This window comes from Schistosoma mansoni, chromosome 2 (genome assembly GCF_000237925.1).
Source record: "Schistosoma mansoni strain Puerto Rico chromosome 2, complete genome".
NCBI lineage: Eukaryota > Metazoa > Platyhelminthes > Trematoda > Strigeidida > Schistosomatidae > Schistosoma > Schistosoma mansoni.
The window spans coordinates 2,506,240-2,521,601 of record NC_031496.1 but is presented as its reverse complement, the minus strand read 5'-3'; the positions used below and the strand labels follow the sequence as shown (position 1 = coordinate 2,521,601).

The window sequence follows — 15,362 nt, the reverse complement described above, 5'->3', positions numbered from 1 at the left end:
AATCGTATAATAATAATTCATAGGTCAAAATGAAGCTTATAATAAGATGAATATAGATATACACAATCTAATTACTCAATAGTTAAACAGAAAGAACATATGTAGAATAATAGTCCATTAATAGGTCCTGGAAGTTACCCATACTTATGTCTTCACTTTAATTGGTTAGTATGACGAACTTAAACGTCTGAGTCAACAGAAACCCCATAAACCGCATTTTCTTTCTTTTGCACGAATCGACCAGCTGTCCATGTAGGATGTGCACAACGATAGTCCATAGCAAGTACTTTTTGACCCACAGCGAACAATCGTCTTTGTGCCCCATGATGTTCACTGAATCGATTCTCCATCGTTTCTTTTCGTTGCAGCTCAAGAGCTGGTAGTCATCAAGGTGCAAATGCATACATAGTGAATAACACTGAGCTACCTGTTGTACAGACACACAGTGACTTAGGAGTCATCACTAGCCAAGACTTACAAACTAATGCACACTGCCACGCAATAGCCGTCAACGGTTTCAGAACCCCATGGTCAATGCGTAGGGCCTTTAGTCGTGTCGATGCAAAATCATTTTGGCTTTGTATACAGTATTCGTGCGTCCTAAACTTGAGTACTGCATACGAGCGGCTAGCCCCTGCTTAAAAATCAGTTTCTGGAAAAGGTTCAAAGAACAGCAACTGAGCCGATTCTCAGATAGCGAAGCTCCCACATGATTCTTGACTGGTCAAACTAAACTTATTTCCATTGTCATATCGAAGAACCAGAGGTGACTTGGTTACAGTTTTCAAATTAGTTAATGATAAATTTGCACCTGATATGCCCTCATTTTTCCCGTCATCCAGAACAGAGAAATTAAGAGGACACTCTTTAAAAGTTCACAAGCCCAGGACAAATTACTTGTCAGATGACTATCGACTTTCCCATCAAATCATCAACGAGTTGAATTCATTACCTCAGCACGTGGTTGAGGCTCCAACCGTCGACTCTTTCAAAAGAAAGTTGGATCAAGTAAGAGACCACTATTGTCAGGCCTAACACAGGTGACCTAGCTTCCTGCCGTTTCCAAACTGAATCTGAATAGTCGGTGACAAAAGCACTGGACATTGAAGCTAGGCTCACTGTTTGAAGGTGGTTGATACGTCAGCTCTACTTTAGATATGCAGTCAAACGTCGAGCGTTCTGAAACTGGAAGGCGACTGAGCTATTCCAGAGCTGAAATTTTAGCTCTTTACGACTGCGGAAAGTCCATTGCTTTACATAATGATGTGGTTAAAAAATCTCATGTGAGTTACTGACCAGTGTTCAATCAACTTATGCTTATCTCCTTTTTGCCTGTTGTACCGTTTCTAATGCGTTAGTATATTAGCTAGAATTTAAACAAATGATGTCAGTAATAAGTTAATTGACATCATAAACAGTCATTACCAAGTTATTCTCCCTATTTATTTGATATGTATATATATAATCAGGTTGTACTTTTTAGGTTGTATTGTTCTTGTTAGTTAACCACTTGGTTATACTCCCTTTCACTACTTTTTATAACATCATTCCAGTTTATGTGGCGCCATTTTGTTCTGTTATGCTAATATCCTATTGTATCATTAATATAAAATACATATTTATATTAGTAACCAGTTCCTCAATTTTTTATGAGTAACGATTACTGGTAACTAAAACCACCTAATATTGTGTATCATCTTTCCTAGACTGGGACCCGTGGTATGTCAACTTCACAAATAATTATTTGGTTTTAAATTTAGCACCTCGACCTAAACCCCAAAGAAAAAAGACTAGTTATTCACAGTCAAGCGATGGAGACGCCCATAAGTATGTGAATGTTTATCTATATATTCATACCTTTTTTCACTTCGTATTTTTAGTGTTACTATTTCGTCATACTACCTCTGTCATTCGGTGTATAGCTTATTGGAATACGAATATAGTTTCCTTATGATAGAAAGTATGCTGATGAATAATTTCTTCGTCCATATATGTTGACTAGAATAGTCTATACCATCATTAAGATAAAGTGGAATTAATTCTTTTGTTAGTGTTGATGACCCCTTCCAACTACTAAACCATGGTGAACATACATTATGTAAACACTTAAGAACTTCAAGTTACCATTGTATCACACTAGAAAGTTGGAGTTTTCTATACAGCTTGGGAACTTACTATTGCGAGTTGATAACATTATATTGATGGAGCTCCTATTATTACACTGTTTTATCGGGTTTTGTATTAACATAATTAAAGTAAATTAAATTAACCTATTCACCAAGTACTTGGGTTGAGTCGCGCTCTAAATATGAGAGTTAATGTCACTACTCAGTTGCCAAAACTGAAGTAGATGGTGCGGAGTTCGAACTTGGGACTTAGTGGCCGGGACTGAAATGTCTGGCGAGATTATAATTTATGGACGACCTTTGAGCAACGCTAAAATGGCTTTGAAAATGCCCATATACTTAATAGGGTTAAATGAGGGTTATAAATTCGTGCGAGGAACTACTTACTCAGTACTTTATCTTCAATGTTCTCAAAATTATATGGTTAGCCACACGTTAATAAAAATACTTTGGGAATCCGGAGAGTAAATTTTGATGGTTTTATCAACATTTACATGTTCTGGGAGTTGGTTGTATAAAGTCTTTATGTTAATGGTTGTTTTCAGCTTTATAATATTCCCTACTTTTTAAACCTTACTTTTGAGACTGCATATTCATAGACCAACAGAATATATTTTCCTACAGGGCCAAATTTTATCTGTGATAAAGAGGTGATGTACGGTGGGCCAGTGGACTCATCCGTCAGATTACATTTGTATTGACCAAACTCCTGGTTTCCTTGGTCAGGCTGTATGATTAAAGAATGTATGAGATGTATAACAAACTATGTTTTACTCTCAAGCTGTCTGGAATCCTACTTCTTCAAGCCCTTATTATCACAGAATCTGCTTTGTCACGGAACAGCATTAAAAATACTGGCTATATGTAGGAACCACTTTGCCACTGGCACAACATGGTATAATCAGCAGAACTTCTTTGGATTGAAAACTCTGGTGTCATTCATACCGCTCTTCACACAACACATCTAGCTCTGTGGAAGCTCAAGGTTAAAGTGTTACAAGTATTATATCTCGATTATGCCATCACAATAAACAAATATGAACACTACATTAAAGTAGATGCTATATATTTACCGCTTAATTAATATTTGTGACCCATATGTTGAGTAGAAGTGTGCAAACTAATAGTCTATTCACATTAAAATGTTTATGCAAACGTTTCACTTCAGGTCCACCTACAAATAATGTCTTCCACCCATAGCCAAACTTTTGTCAAACTATTCTTTTAAATTGGATAAGGGTTTTTTTAAATAACGTTGAAGTAGTTCGATAGCATTCACCCTTTTGATGACTAAAAATCTCAGTGTACGTGAGAATAACTTACCCTTAATCTTATGTTCAATAGATGTTTCTATTCACGTGTTGGTAATGTGCTTATTGCTATAAATTTTATTTTAACACATCCAGGGTTTCTATATCACTCTTCAGACATTGATATTACATAGTGAACCATTTTTCGTGAATACAAAACGCATGTATAAAATAAATTATCCTAGGCTATTTGTGAAACCGACGAGAGCTACATCTTAATCAAACGGTAATTTTGCCATATCGTCTGTTCGTGCCCAGTCTACAATTGTTAAAGATTTTAAGGGTAAATACCAAAAGCAATCATAGGTATCCTAACAAAAGACCTTTGCAGCATTATTAATCTATAATGGAACTACTGAGTGAAAATCCGACCAATAAGTTCTATGTAAATGAAACAATTCAGTGAATGCACTTTAAAACATGCTCGGTTGAGCAGTGACTCAGTGGTCGACTTTTGCCACTAAGTCACAGGTTTGAACTCTGTCTCTCCTACTTCAGTTTGGACAGATAGGTATTATCACTACCCATCTTACTTAATGTGGCTCAAATTCAAGCACACGGATATGCACCTAGTAAACGAGTTAATAAAATAATCAAGTGGCAAATCTTGTCGCAAATATATTGATCAAACACTTATCTCTCATCAGTTTCTTTAACGTAGATACACTTACTTAGTCACCGAAAAGTTTAGTCTTTCACTAAGCTAAAATTTCTATTAATATTTGAGGGATTTTGTTAGTGGACAATAGCTCCCCGGGGACAATATCTAGGCATTTTGGATGCAGATCTACAAAACCATATGTGTCATTGATTGAGCACGCAAAATCTGTGTACTCTGAACCATGAAGCTTTAGACTGCGACCAAAGGTCTGTTGGTACTCAACTATTTAGTTTCTCTTCCTGCTAGCACTTAGAGCAGTGATTCACAAATTCCGCAGTCTGTCGAGCCATGAATGCCCAATAGACAAAACTGCTAACGAAGGACTTCATACAGATTATACCTGGGTGACCGATGTGAATTTTCCGGAAGACTTTGAGGATGAAACGGTTCAGTCAGTCAGTCAGCGACAACGTAGGACCAGGCACATATATGCATCGGTCCAAGTTGCCATACCTCGTTAGCACAACTAGATCAACACCGGATTCATAGACGTAATTAATTTAGTGGTGGTAGTATATAAAGAAAGGTTGTATATAAGGATATAGTATAGGAAGGAAAAAAAGTTATGAAGCAATTTTAATCTCAAGGTTTAAGGGAAGATAAAGAGTGTATACACCTACACCATTGTGATCGATTCTGAGCCATGTCACCCAGAGTCTCCAACCATTTATTACGATAGTCACGGGGACATCAACCAGGTAGTCTGCATCTACCAACATGGCTCAGACTAGAAGTTAGTGACTTTAAGCACTGATGCCATGTTTTGGTTTGGCCGCCCCTAACTCTCTTCCAACCATCCCCTACACTGGTCAACATTGCGCGTCGTGGTAATCGGTGTTCAGGCATACGTAACAAGTGGCTCAACCATCTCAGTCGATGAAGATTCTTGACCTCATAAACTGATTTACCATCATTCCCTAATACCCTGCGTCTAACCTCACTATTACTTACCCGGTTATCCCAGCAGATGCAAGCAATATTTCTAAGGCATCTGTAGTCAAATACTAGTAACTCACGAGTATCTTCTACTCTTAATGGCCATGTTTCGCAGCCGTAAAGTAGAACAGGACGAACTGCTGCGCAGTATACTCGTCCCTTAATTGATAGACGGATATCTCGTCTTCGCCATAGGTGACGTAAGTTGGCAAAAGCCAAACGAGCTTTTTGAATCCGTGCTGAGACTTCGTCAGACACCAACCCATTAGGGCTGATCAGACTTCCAAGATAAGTGAAGTTGTCGACGCGTTCGACTACTTTACTCCCTATTCTTAGTTCAGGTGTTGACGCAGGCCAGTCCTGGAGTAACAATTTACATTTAGATGGGGAGAAACGCATCCCAAACATCCTTGCATTATTACTCAGTTCTAACAGAAGACTCTGCATTTTGCCAGCGTCTTCACCAAACATGACTATGTCATCTGCATATTCTAAGTCGATAAGTGAACCTCTTGGTAGAAGATCAATTCCTGAAAATTCAGTCGACGAGAGTGTTATTTCCGGCAACAGGTCTATAATAAAGTTAAACAAAAATGGGGATAGTGGACAGCTTTGACGGACACCACTTGAGGTTGTAAAATCATATGACAGTTCGCCATAAGCTCTCACTCGACTGGTAGTGTTCGAGTAAAGAGCCTTCACAAGGTTTATGTACTTCTCAGGTACACCTTTCAATGACAGTCACTGCCACAGAACCTCTCGGTCTACAGAGTCAAGTGCTGCTTTCAAGTCAAGAAAAACTATCATTGTCGGACGCCGATAAGCGTGTCTGTGCTCTAAAACTTGACGAATGGTGAATATGTGGTCGATACAGCCACGACCAGGTCTGAAGCCAGTCTGATTTTCTCGTGTTTGCAGTTCACGAGTCTTAGGCATCCGGTAATTATTGAGGCTAGTATTTTAGATGCTATGTTAGTCAGACTAATCCCTCTATGGTTATCACAGGATGATTTTGGCCCCTTCTTATATATTGGGACAATCAGAGATTGTGACCAGTCAGATGGGATTACGTCCGTCTCCCAGATTTTAGCCAGAATATTAGTCAACCTAATCGCTAAAATTGGACCACCATATTTAAAGACCTCTGGAGCCAATCCATCTGGACCAGCTGCTCTTCCTCGTTTCAGATTACTTATAGCCTTTTAAACTTCAAGTAGGGTCGGGGGGCCTACTTCAATGTTCCATTCAGGTTTTCTGGGAATAGTGGGTAGTTGTGCAGTAGCTGAAGGCCAGCTAAACTGCTCCTTAAAGTGTTCCGCCCATCGTTCTAAACGTTTGGGTTGAGAGCAGATAAGGGTTCCATCTTTTTCCGAGATCGTCTCACTTACACTTGACTTCTTAATTCCGGTTTCTTTTATTAGTCTGAATAGTTGCCTGGTGTTGCCTACAGCCGCTGCCTTTTCCATCTCTTTTGCTTTCGTTGCCCACCACTGCTCACGATCGTTCCTTAGACTTTTAGTTAACCTAGATCTAATTTCTTTACGCTCTTCGTCGTGTTCAGAGCCTGATGGGATGAGTTTACGCGAATCCATCAGTGAAATAGACTTAGAAGAAATCCACTGGTTTTTTGGAGCCCTATGGTCTAAATAACTAATAGATGTTACTGCTGTTTCCACAGCTGTTTGTGTGTCTTTCCAAGCAGCATCTGGGTCAGTCTCGTTTACAGAACTGCCTAGATGTGAACTCAGTTGTTTCTGGAATTCGCATTTGGCTTTCTCGTCCTCCAGTTTAATCCTAATGGGTCTTCTTAGTGTACTTTTCCTGCGTCCACTGAGGCGCAGGCAAATGCGCGCTCGTATTAAAGCGTGATCAGAATCTAAACAAGTATTCCAATACGGGCGACAATCTTCTATTGAGCCTCTCCAACGATGACTGATGACAATATGGTCTATTTGAGTCCATCGTTGGTTTGGTTCAGGTGGTCGCCATGTTAGACAATGTCTCTCCTTATGCTTAAAATTAGTGCTTGCTAAAAATAAACGATTGTCTGAGCATAGTTGCAACAGACGATCACCATTATCGGTTCGTTGAGCCGGAATACTAAAACACCCACCTAAATATCTTTCTGTTTGATGTAAGCTGCCTACCTGGACATTAAAGTCACCCGCTACGACTACTATGTCTGAGCGCTTAGCTTTCTGAAGAAGCTCAGAGAGTTTTCTGTAAAAGTCATCTTTCACTTCACCATGGCTGCAATCAGTGGGAGCGTAGGCAGAAACGACGAAAAGGCAACGACGTGTGTCCCTATCCTTCCGAGTTCTTACGGAGCCATTTAGCCGGACAGCACACAGGCGACTGTTAACGGGGATCCATTCTAGTAGTGCCTGTTCTGCCCTTGTACTTAATGCTATGCCTACACCTGCAAGTCCATGAGAACTAGCCAACGGGTCGCCAGATACACGGAGGGTGTATTTCGTTGGCTGTCCATTTTGGCGAGGTGAGGTCAAGTGAATGACCACACTAGGATCCTGTATGCGTGTTTCGGAGACACAGCATACATCAATGGCACGAGATTCTAGGGTCTTAGCCAAGGAGGCCTGTTGACCGACTTGACTTAAAGTACGTACGTTGAAGGCTCCAATGTGTAGTTTGGAGCGAGGTTTTAGTAGACCTGGGACAGCGTTTCGCGCACTAGAATCGTTGGCCATGGTGACACTTGAGGAGGAAACCGGAAGAGGAAGTTTAGTGTTGAAAGTCAAGGTAGAAGGAATAGTAAGAATTGAAGAAGGAGATTGATTATGAATACAGTGGTCTTGAGTGCTGTTAGAGGTATGAGGGCAATTATCACTTCCCGGTTGCCCACACCGTGGAAGGGTTATTCTAGAGGTACCTGAAAGGGAAATTGGGTTAGAAGTGGTCTTAATGACCTGAGAGCGTGACCGCAGTGCCCAAGGGACAACTGCTTGAGGTCGGTCACACACGACCTTTTTGTGGGTAGTTTTTGTGTTAGCTCCGTTCTTCAAAAAACCTTACCGCCGGAGACGGATATCCGTGGGATAAGGCGAGGTGTGCATTTTTAGGGTTGACCTTTTCTAACCCCACCCCTCCTTGTGGGAAGGCAGCATCGCTGTTATGCTGGTTGTCTGAAGGAAACACCTTACTGCTGTCACACCTCTGTACAGTGAGCAGTACGACTTCGCCTTCGGACCTTGGGTTTTCTGCTTTTAGTCTTACCGCTCTTCAACCGACCTGTCTGGCATGGTAGGACCTTGAGGAACGATTGTTCCAATCAGTATAGCCCGATTGAATCATCACGATAGGCAAGCCCGACCACCACGTCAAGGTAGCTGCAACGGTCGGTTGGTGAAGTATGAATCCTGCCAAAGTAGAATTATTACTGGAGCAACAGTTGGTGACTGTCTCTAAGTACATACCAACCGCATCATCTGGTACAGCTACTCCCTTGTTGTTTCTTCTATCGATGGTTGTGCAAACAGTATTGCACAATTTATCTATGATTTAGAAGCAAATGAAACGTTTGATAAATGGTTCTAGAGGTACGAATATCTGTTTAAAGTTGGTTTTGCTGCACATTACCATGCCTGAAAAGTCTATTACTCAGGAAAACCGTTTCAACAGAGTCAGATGAATACGACTTCTGTATTTCGCCTCAAAACCCACAGGATAGAACATTCAGTGATAATGTACAATCACCAAGCTAGTAGCTAGAAGGAAACTCATAATTTAATGCTTGATACACTTATTTACAGAAGCTTTCTTAATAGACGCCTGCCACCACCCCTCGTGAAGGAGCATGGGCCTCCCACCAGCATTCACCATCCAACTCTATCCTGAACAATGCTTTCCTGTTGCTATTCAATCTTTAAATTATCTGCTTCCGATTATCGACTCAGTGTGTTCCCTGGTCTTTCTCTTTTCCTTTCGCCCTCGGGATTGCAAGGTAGCTCTTGTCTCGGGATGCAATTTGATGGGTTTCCTCAATGTATTTCCGAACCACTTCCAACGTCTTTTCTTAATTTCCTCTTCAAATGGAATCTGGTTTGTTCTCTCTCATAGTAGGTTGTTGCTGATGGTATTCGGTCAACGAACGTTGTGTATCTTATGTAGACATTTGTTTACAAATACTTTTACTCTCTTGATGATGATTGTAGTAGTCCTCCAAGTTTCAGCTCCATACAGTAGAAATGTCTTGACGTTAATATTGAAGATTCTGACTTTGATGTTTGTTGATAGTTGTTTCGATTCGCATATGTTCTTCAACTGTAGAGATGCTGTCCTCGCTTTGTCAATCCTTACCTTTACATCTGCATCAGATCGTCCTTGTTCATCGATGATGCTGCTCACATATGTAAAAGTTTCCACCTGTTTCACAGTTTCTCCATCAAGTGGAATTGGGTTGGTATTCTCTGTGTTGTATTTGAGTATATTGGTCTTTTACTTGTGTATGTTGAGGCCTACTGCTATAGAGACTGCTGTTACACTGACTGTTTCCACCTGGATTTGTTGGTGTGTATGGAATAGAAGAGCTAGGTGATCAGGGAAGTCCAAATCGTCTAGTCGCAGACAATCTTTATGTTGTATTCCTTGTTTCCCATGAGATGTGGAGGTCTTCATAATCCATTCGACCACCACCATAAGAAAGAGCAAAGGTGATAGTAAGCAAACTCATCTGACACCGGTCTTGACTTGGAATGGATCTGTGAGCTGTCCTCCATACAGGAGTTTTCAGAGTGGTTTGTGATAAGAATTACGTATGTGTTGACAATCTTCTGAGATGCTCCTTAGTGTTGAAGATGGTTCCATGAGATTCTGCTGTCGACAGTGTTAGGTGTTTTCTCATAGTCAATGAAGTTGATGAATAGTGCCGAGTTCCATTCAACTGACTGTTCAACAGTGATCTGTATAGTCGTAATTTGGTTTGTACATGCTCGATCCCTACGAGATCCAGTCTATTGATCTGGAAGTTGGGGTTCTACTGAATCTTTCATCCGGTTGAAGAACACTCTGTTTGAAAGTTTTCCTGATACTGATAGTAGTAGTTTGGTGCCTGTGTAATTCTCAGACTTACTGAGGTCTACTTTGTTTGGTATATTGATGATTTGTTCTTTTCAATCTGTCTGTGGCACTTGTTCTTCCATCCAAATCTCCCTCCATCAAACATGGAGCATCTGTGCAGTTACTTCAATGTCCGACTTGGGTGTTTCAATTGATATGTTGTGAGATCCTGCTCCTTTTCCACTCTTGATTTGTGTGATGACCATACTGATTTTTTTGATCGTTGGTGGAGTGAGATCTATAGGAAAGTGTGTATTTGGTGGTTTGATGTCTGGTGGATTCAGTGGAGCTGGCCTACTCAAGAGCTCTTCAAAATGTTCTATCCACCTGTTCCTCTGTTCTTGAATCTAACTAACTACACACTGAAAGAATTAATACATCTGAAAATGCATTAGAAGTTAACTGGACAAAAATCACCTTAAATCGATATACCAATTTTAAGACTGATTTTCTTCCTCATACCCTGTATCTAGGGTTAAAACATTTAGAATATGTAGCAATATAAAAGTGATCAAGTAAATTCTTCTAACTCAAAATAAACTATGCTGTCTGACACTTTCTTTCTCTTAGGGTGTAATCAGATTAATATCAAGCATCGCTGTTCGACACACAAACCATTATACTTATGAATTGATATCTCTTTTTTGTATTTGATCTTTATTGGTCATGGATTAACATTGATTTACTATACACTAATCAGTATATTTTTGGATAAGTCATACATTATAATTTAAGCGAAATGACTTGTCAAATTCTTCAATAGAATAAAATATTACGGCTCTAACCAAATGCAAGTTAGTGTATTTGAATTTCAGGCATTGTTTATTTATTTATTTATTTGAACACATAAATATTGGTACAAAGGAGCACCGAATACATATGCGCTGTGTGAGGGCTGTGATACTGCCCAGGTGCCCAAACTGAAGCAGGTGGTTTTCTTAGGGGGCCACACCCGGAGCCTTTGACCTAAAGATCTGATCCACAAGGCAGTGGAGCATTGTGAAGAGATGCAGTTCCATGGTAGCCGGTGATCAACGATTGATTCATACGCCATTTGTTCCCTCAGGATACTGGAGCCCATGTGCACCATTGGTTTGGAATGAGGGTTTTCCAACTCCCCTAAGTAGACTCGCCGTTTCCATCAACCCGGTTACAGCGCCGGACTTCCGCTTTTCGTCCTCTCACTTTTGTGAACAACACCCCCGCCACGAGAGGGCGGTGAGTAGGACTTCCCTGTCAGAGACTGTATACGTGTGGCCATATGAGAGCATTCGGAGAGGGAGAGCGGACTCTCTCCACTCTCGGTCGTACCAGGGCATTTGGGGCAAAGTGCCCACATGATGAGGCCTCGCCGAGATTGTGCTTAAATTGATGTAAGTAGAGTGGCAACCAACCCCAAAATCCACTTTATTATTGAGTTATTTACCAACGTTATATGTACGTATCTAAAAATTACGAGCGATTGATTCATCTAATGTTTCTTTGTTTCCTTTAGCAGTGTTCTTAGTAATAACGTCGAAACACCTGTTGCGGTTTATTCTCTTCTTAGTTATTTAATCAGTCATTCTTTTTTCTCAAAAAAATACTTTGCTAAATATATTCAGTTGTTTAGATGATTGTTTACTAACAATTAATATTCAGCTGAGTCGTAATTCTGTTAATTCTCATACTACTTTTGTGTTATAGAACTCATGGTAGTAGTGGTGAGGATCTAACTACTCAAGAAGTTGATCCTAACACCCATAGCTGGCATCGTATGAACCGTAACGCCTGGAATGCACAATCGGGTAGTTCTTCACACCACCCTCATCAAAGATATCCAAGTGGACCAACTGGGGACGTCGATCCTTCAACTCTCGTTTCCCAAGCAAATGGTCCCTTGCGTCCCACTAATGAAACAAAAAGAGGAGGGCATGGTGACTGGTCCCGAGGATGTGCTGGTTGGCGTCAACGTTCTTACAGTGGCAGTGAGCAATCTGATATCTTCTATGTAAGTTCTACTCTACTCTAAATATCTTCAATGTTTCCTTGATTTGGTCAACTAGTTAAGCTGACTTGTAAAATTGTTCTCCTGATTGTGAGCTATTCACTGAGTCCTGAATTGTCGTAGTCTAAAATTCATTTGTGATCAATTATAACATCGTGAAAATGTACTACAGAGATAAGGTTGTTAGTGTCTTGATTGTGCACCTTAAAATGAACATCTGGAAAGTCCAAGTCATCCAGCTACATCCAAAGTCGCCATTGTGTACCGTGCTTGAGATGGGGATGTCCTTACAATTGCTACGGATAAAGATACGAGAAGACAACTGCGATACCATATACAATAGTTCAACTTGTTTCTAGCCCTCTAGCTACTCGTAAAGACAAATCTTGGTAAAAAGATTGATTGGAAAAAATCAAAGATTAAGACGTATATCTTAGTTAATTCAATTATATATCAATTCAATGATTATTAACTGCTGAGCTTCACCAACCGAGTATTTGTCATTGAGCATAAAATCAGCACAAAAACAATGAATTGAGAATCAAATGACTAATTACGACTGTAATGCACCCTCCAACAGTAATCCACTTAACAGCTAGCAAAAACTGAAAAAATGAGACTAAACAGCCTTGTCTGACAGCATTTAGAATGCATCTGTGAGCTGCTCTCGATGCACAATTTTATAATCCACTCCCTTGCAGATGTTCTATATAATAGTGGTGATAATTCCACAACGTTTCTCTATTCACATTGTCGAGCGGTTTCTCGTGACAAAAAAAGCTGATGTACTGCAATTCGTCCTATTCAGTTGATTGTTCAACAATCATTCACAGTATTATCATTTGGTCGGTAATTGGTAGATCCTTGCAAACGCTAGCTTGTTGATCTCCAAGTTGGTCGTCTACTGAACGTCTGACTTGGTTCAGCTACACTTGGGAAATTTTCCTGGTACTGACATTCGTATGGTTTTCGTACTTCCTAAGTCCATTGTCTAGAATCTTGATGAGTTATAATTTTTTCCAGTCTGTTGGTACTTGTTATTCCTTCCAGATATTTCTAAAGCGAGTATGGAATACCTTTAAAGTTACCTATATATCTGAGTTTAATGGTTCTCTTATAAGTTATCTGGTCCTACCACCATGCCATTTCTAATTTGTCTGATAGCCCTACCTGGTGTTGCTTATTCTGACCTTCGTGTTTATGCGTCTCATCGGGATGATCTTTTTTGGATATTTCTCCAGGATGGACTGAAGCCCTTCATTATCTTCATTATCGTTAGTAGTGTGTAGCAGTAAATGAAATTCACTTCAGTCCTATACTTCTTTGTTTGGAAGAATACTTTGATGATCCTGTATTCATGGGTTTCCCATCCTATAGACGCTTTTTGTGATTATTTGCAGAGGGTCATTACAGTTCCTTGTATATGGGGTGGCATTATCTTCTCCAACGTCTCTTCCGTAGCTTGTCTTTTCTTCCTAGATTGTGTCCGATGTCACTTATTCCAAGCGGGACTAGCTTGTATTTTTTTCATTTCCTCTGCTATTTGAATGGCCCTTCTGGTCTATCACGTTGTTTGTACATCCCACTTTCCTATATCGATTTTCGCCCTGGCTGGGAGAGAGGGTGTCAGCCTCGTGACTTTTGAAGACTATCGACTTTCACCACGAGGCGTCATGATTCATGTATGTAAAAGGACCTCTCAACTCTCAGAGCAGCGTTCAATTGTTTTTTTTCTGGTCAGCAACTTCATGGCAGGGTTCCTTTTTACGAGTTGTCGTTTGTAACCTTATTTTCAACCACCCTTTACCCGTGCTTGAGATTGGGAGTAGCTATAAAGGGGCTCCAGGTTGATTTACACAACTCACATTACCACAGAAAAACCAACTTAGTATTCCTGCATTTAACTCCTTTGAATGTTCAATGACTTCGCACATCCACTTATTTTCTCTTCAAAATTGTTGTTTTCATTGTTTTTTTTCTATGTAAATGACGATTTTTCAATTGTCAGTTGAAATTATGGTGAAACATTTTCACATTAAGCTACCCCAATTAACCTTTTCTCCTTACATCAACAAATTTGTTTAGTATAATCACTCTAATCACCGAGGTCGTGGTAATGGGCACCCATCCAATGAAGTTGACGGAAATACGGGACGGGGACGTGGTCGAGGGCGTGGTTCCGGACGTCAAGGCTTAACACATCGAGAACCTGTTGGTGGTGGTCAGTCACAAACTTCAGGCGGTAATGCTTGTCGACCTGCCAGTTGCTTAGTTGATACTCCTGGAGGGCAATTAAATGTAAGTTGTCATCTATTCGGGTTACATTTTTATACTCTTGTATAATTTCTGATCAATTTTATTAACCGCGTTATTGAAACCGTTCCTCATTTTATCTAGTCAAAATACCTTGCTGACTGAATTTTCCTTGTTGAAGAAGTCCTACAAATCTTACATAGAATCCTAACACTTATTAGTACTTTGGGTCTGTGGATAACACAAATGCGTTGATCGACGAGGTCTCAGGCATGTTTTTACAGTGTTATATCGGTTCACTATAATTAATTGGTAGTTTCTCGACTTCTATCATTATCAATTCGTAGTTGAATAAATGGATTAGTCTGCCGTTGAAAAAGCTCTTTTTATAAGTTAAACGAAAGTAGATATAGTTGTTCCGATTGACGTTTACCTCTTAGACCATTTTTACTCAAACAATCACTGTAAATAAACGAACACTGAACGGTTATCTTTGTCTGTTACCACCAGTATGAACCTTCATCAAAGTTCATCATAAAGTTCCTGTATACAATACAACTCTTTCGAACTAATATATGTAAAGGTTACTAATGTCCTATTTATTGTAAACAAATACTAGAGTAAGCAGAGATGGATAGTGGCTAGCAGTGGAATCCAGGACGCGCGTTTCGTCCTATTTGGGACTCGTCAGCTGGATGTACCTGCATCTCAGAGTTGATGTTCACTCAGTGACTCGAACCCAGTACCCTCGCTTCAAACGCCATCGCGTTATCCACTCGGCCACTGAGTCCTGATAGCCACTTGCTTGTGCGATGGGGTGAAGTTTGAATTCACTTGGTATTGTTTGTTTGGATCTTCCCATCGATGTGTTTCGGACTGCAACTGGTCAGTCTCTAATTGGCATATGTGCATACTGTGCGTAGGCAATCGATATACCTTAATTCACAAGCATGGTAAGCAGAGATGGATAGTGGCTAGCAGTGGAATCCAGGACGCGCGTTTCGTCCTATTTG

General features: G+C 40.2%; 1 protein-coding gene and 1 non-coding gene across 2 annotated transcripts in view; one reads left to right on the top strand and one right to left on the bottom strand.

Moving 5' to 3' along the window:
- Nucleotides 1-1,157: 1,157 nt before the first annotated feature.
- The window catches only part of Smp_093430 (putative gyf domain), a gene marked incomplete at both ends in the record, with an annotated part of 49,496 nt that continues 35,291 nt past the window's right edge, over nt 1,158-15,362 (top strand). The window contains 5 exons of the mRNA XM_018795316.1: nt 1,158-1,283; nt 1,707-1,719; nt 1,761-1,827; nt 11,796-12,099; nt 14,182-14,394. Of these exons, the coding sequence (XP_018649641.1) occupies nt 1,158-1,283; nt 1,707-1,719; nt 1,761-1,827; nt 11,796-12,099; nt 14,182-14,394 (723 nt within the window). The remainder of the gene's footprint in view (nt 1,284-1,706; nt 1,720-1,760; nt 1,828-11,795; nt 12,100-14,181; nt 14,395-15,362) is intronic.
- Smp_tRNA_01659_Gln_TTG.1.1 lies at nt 15,070-15,135 on the bottom strand. Its single transcript has one exon. It is a non-coding gene (tRNA).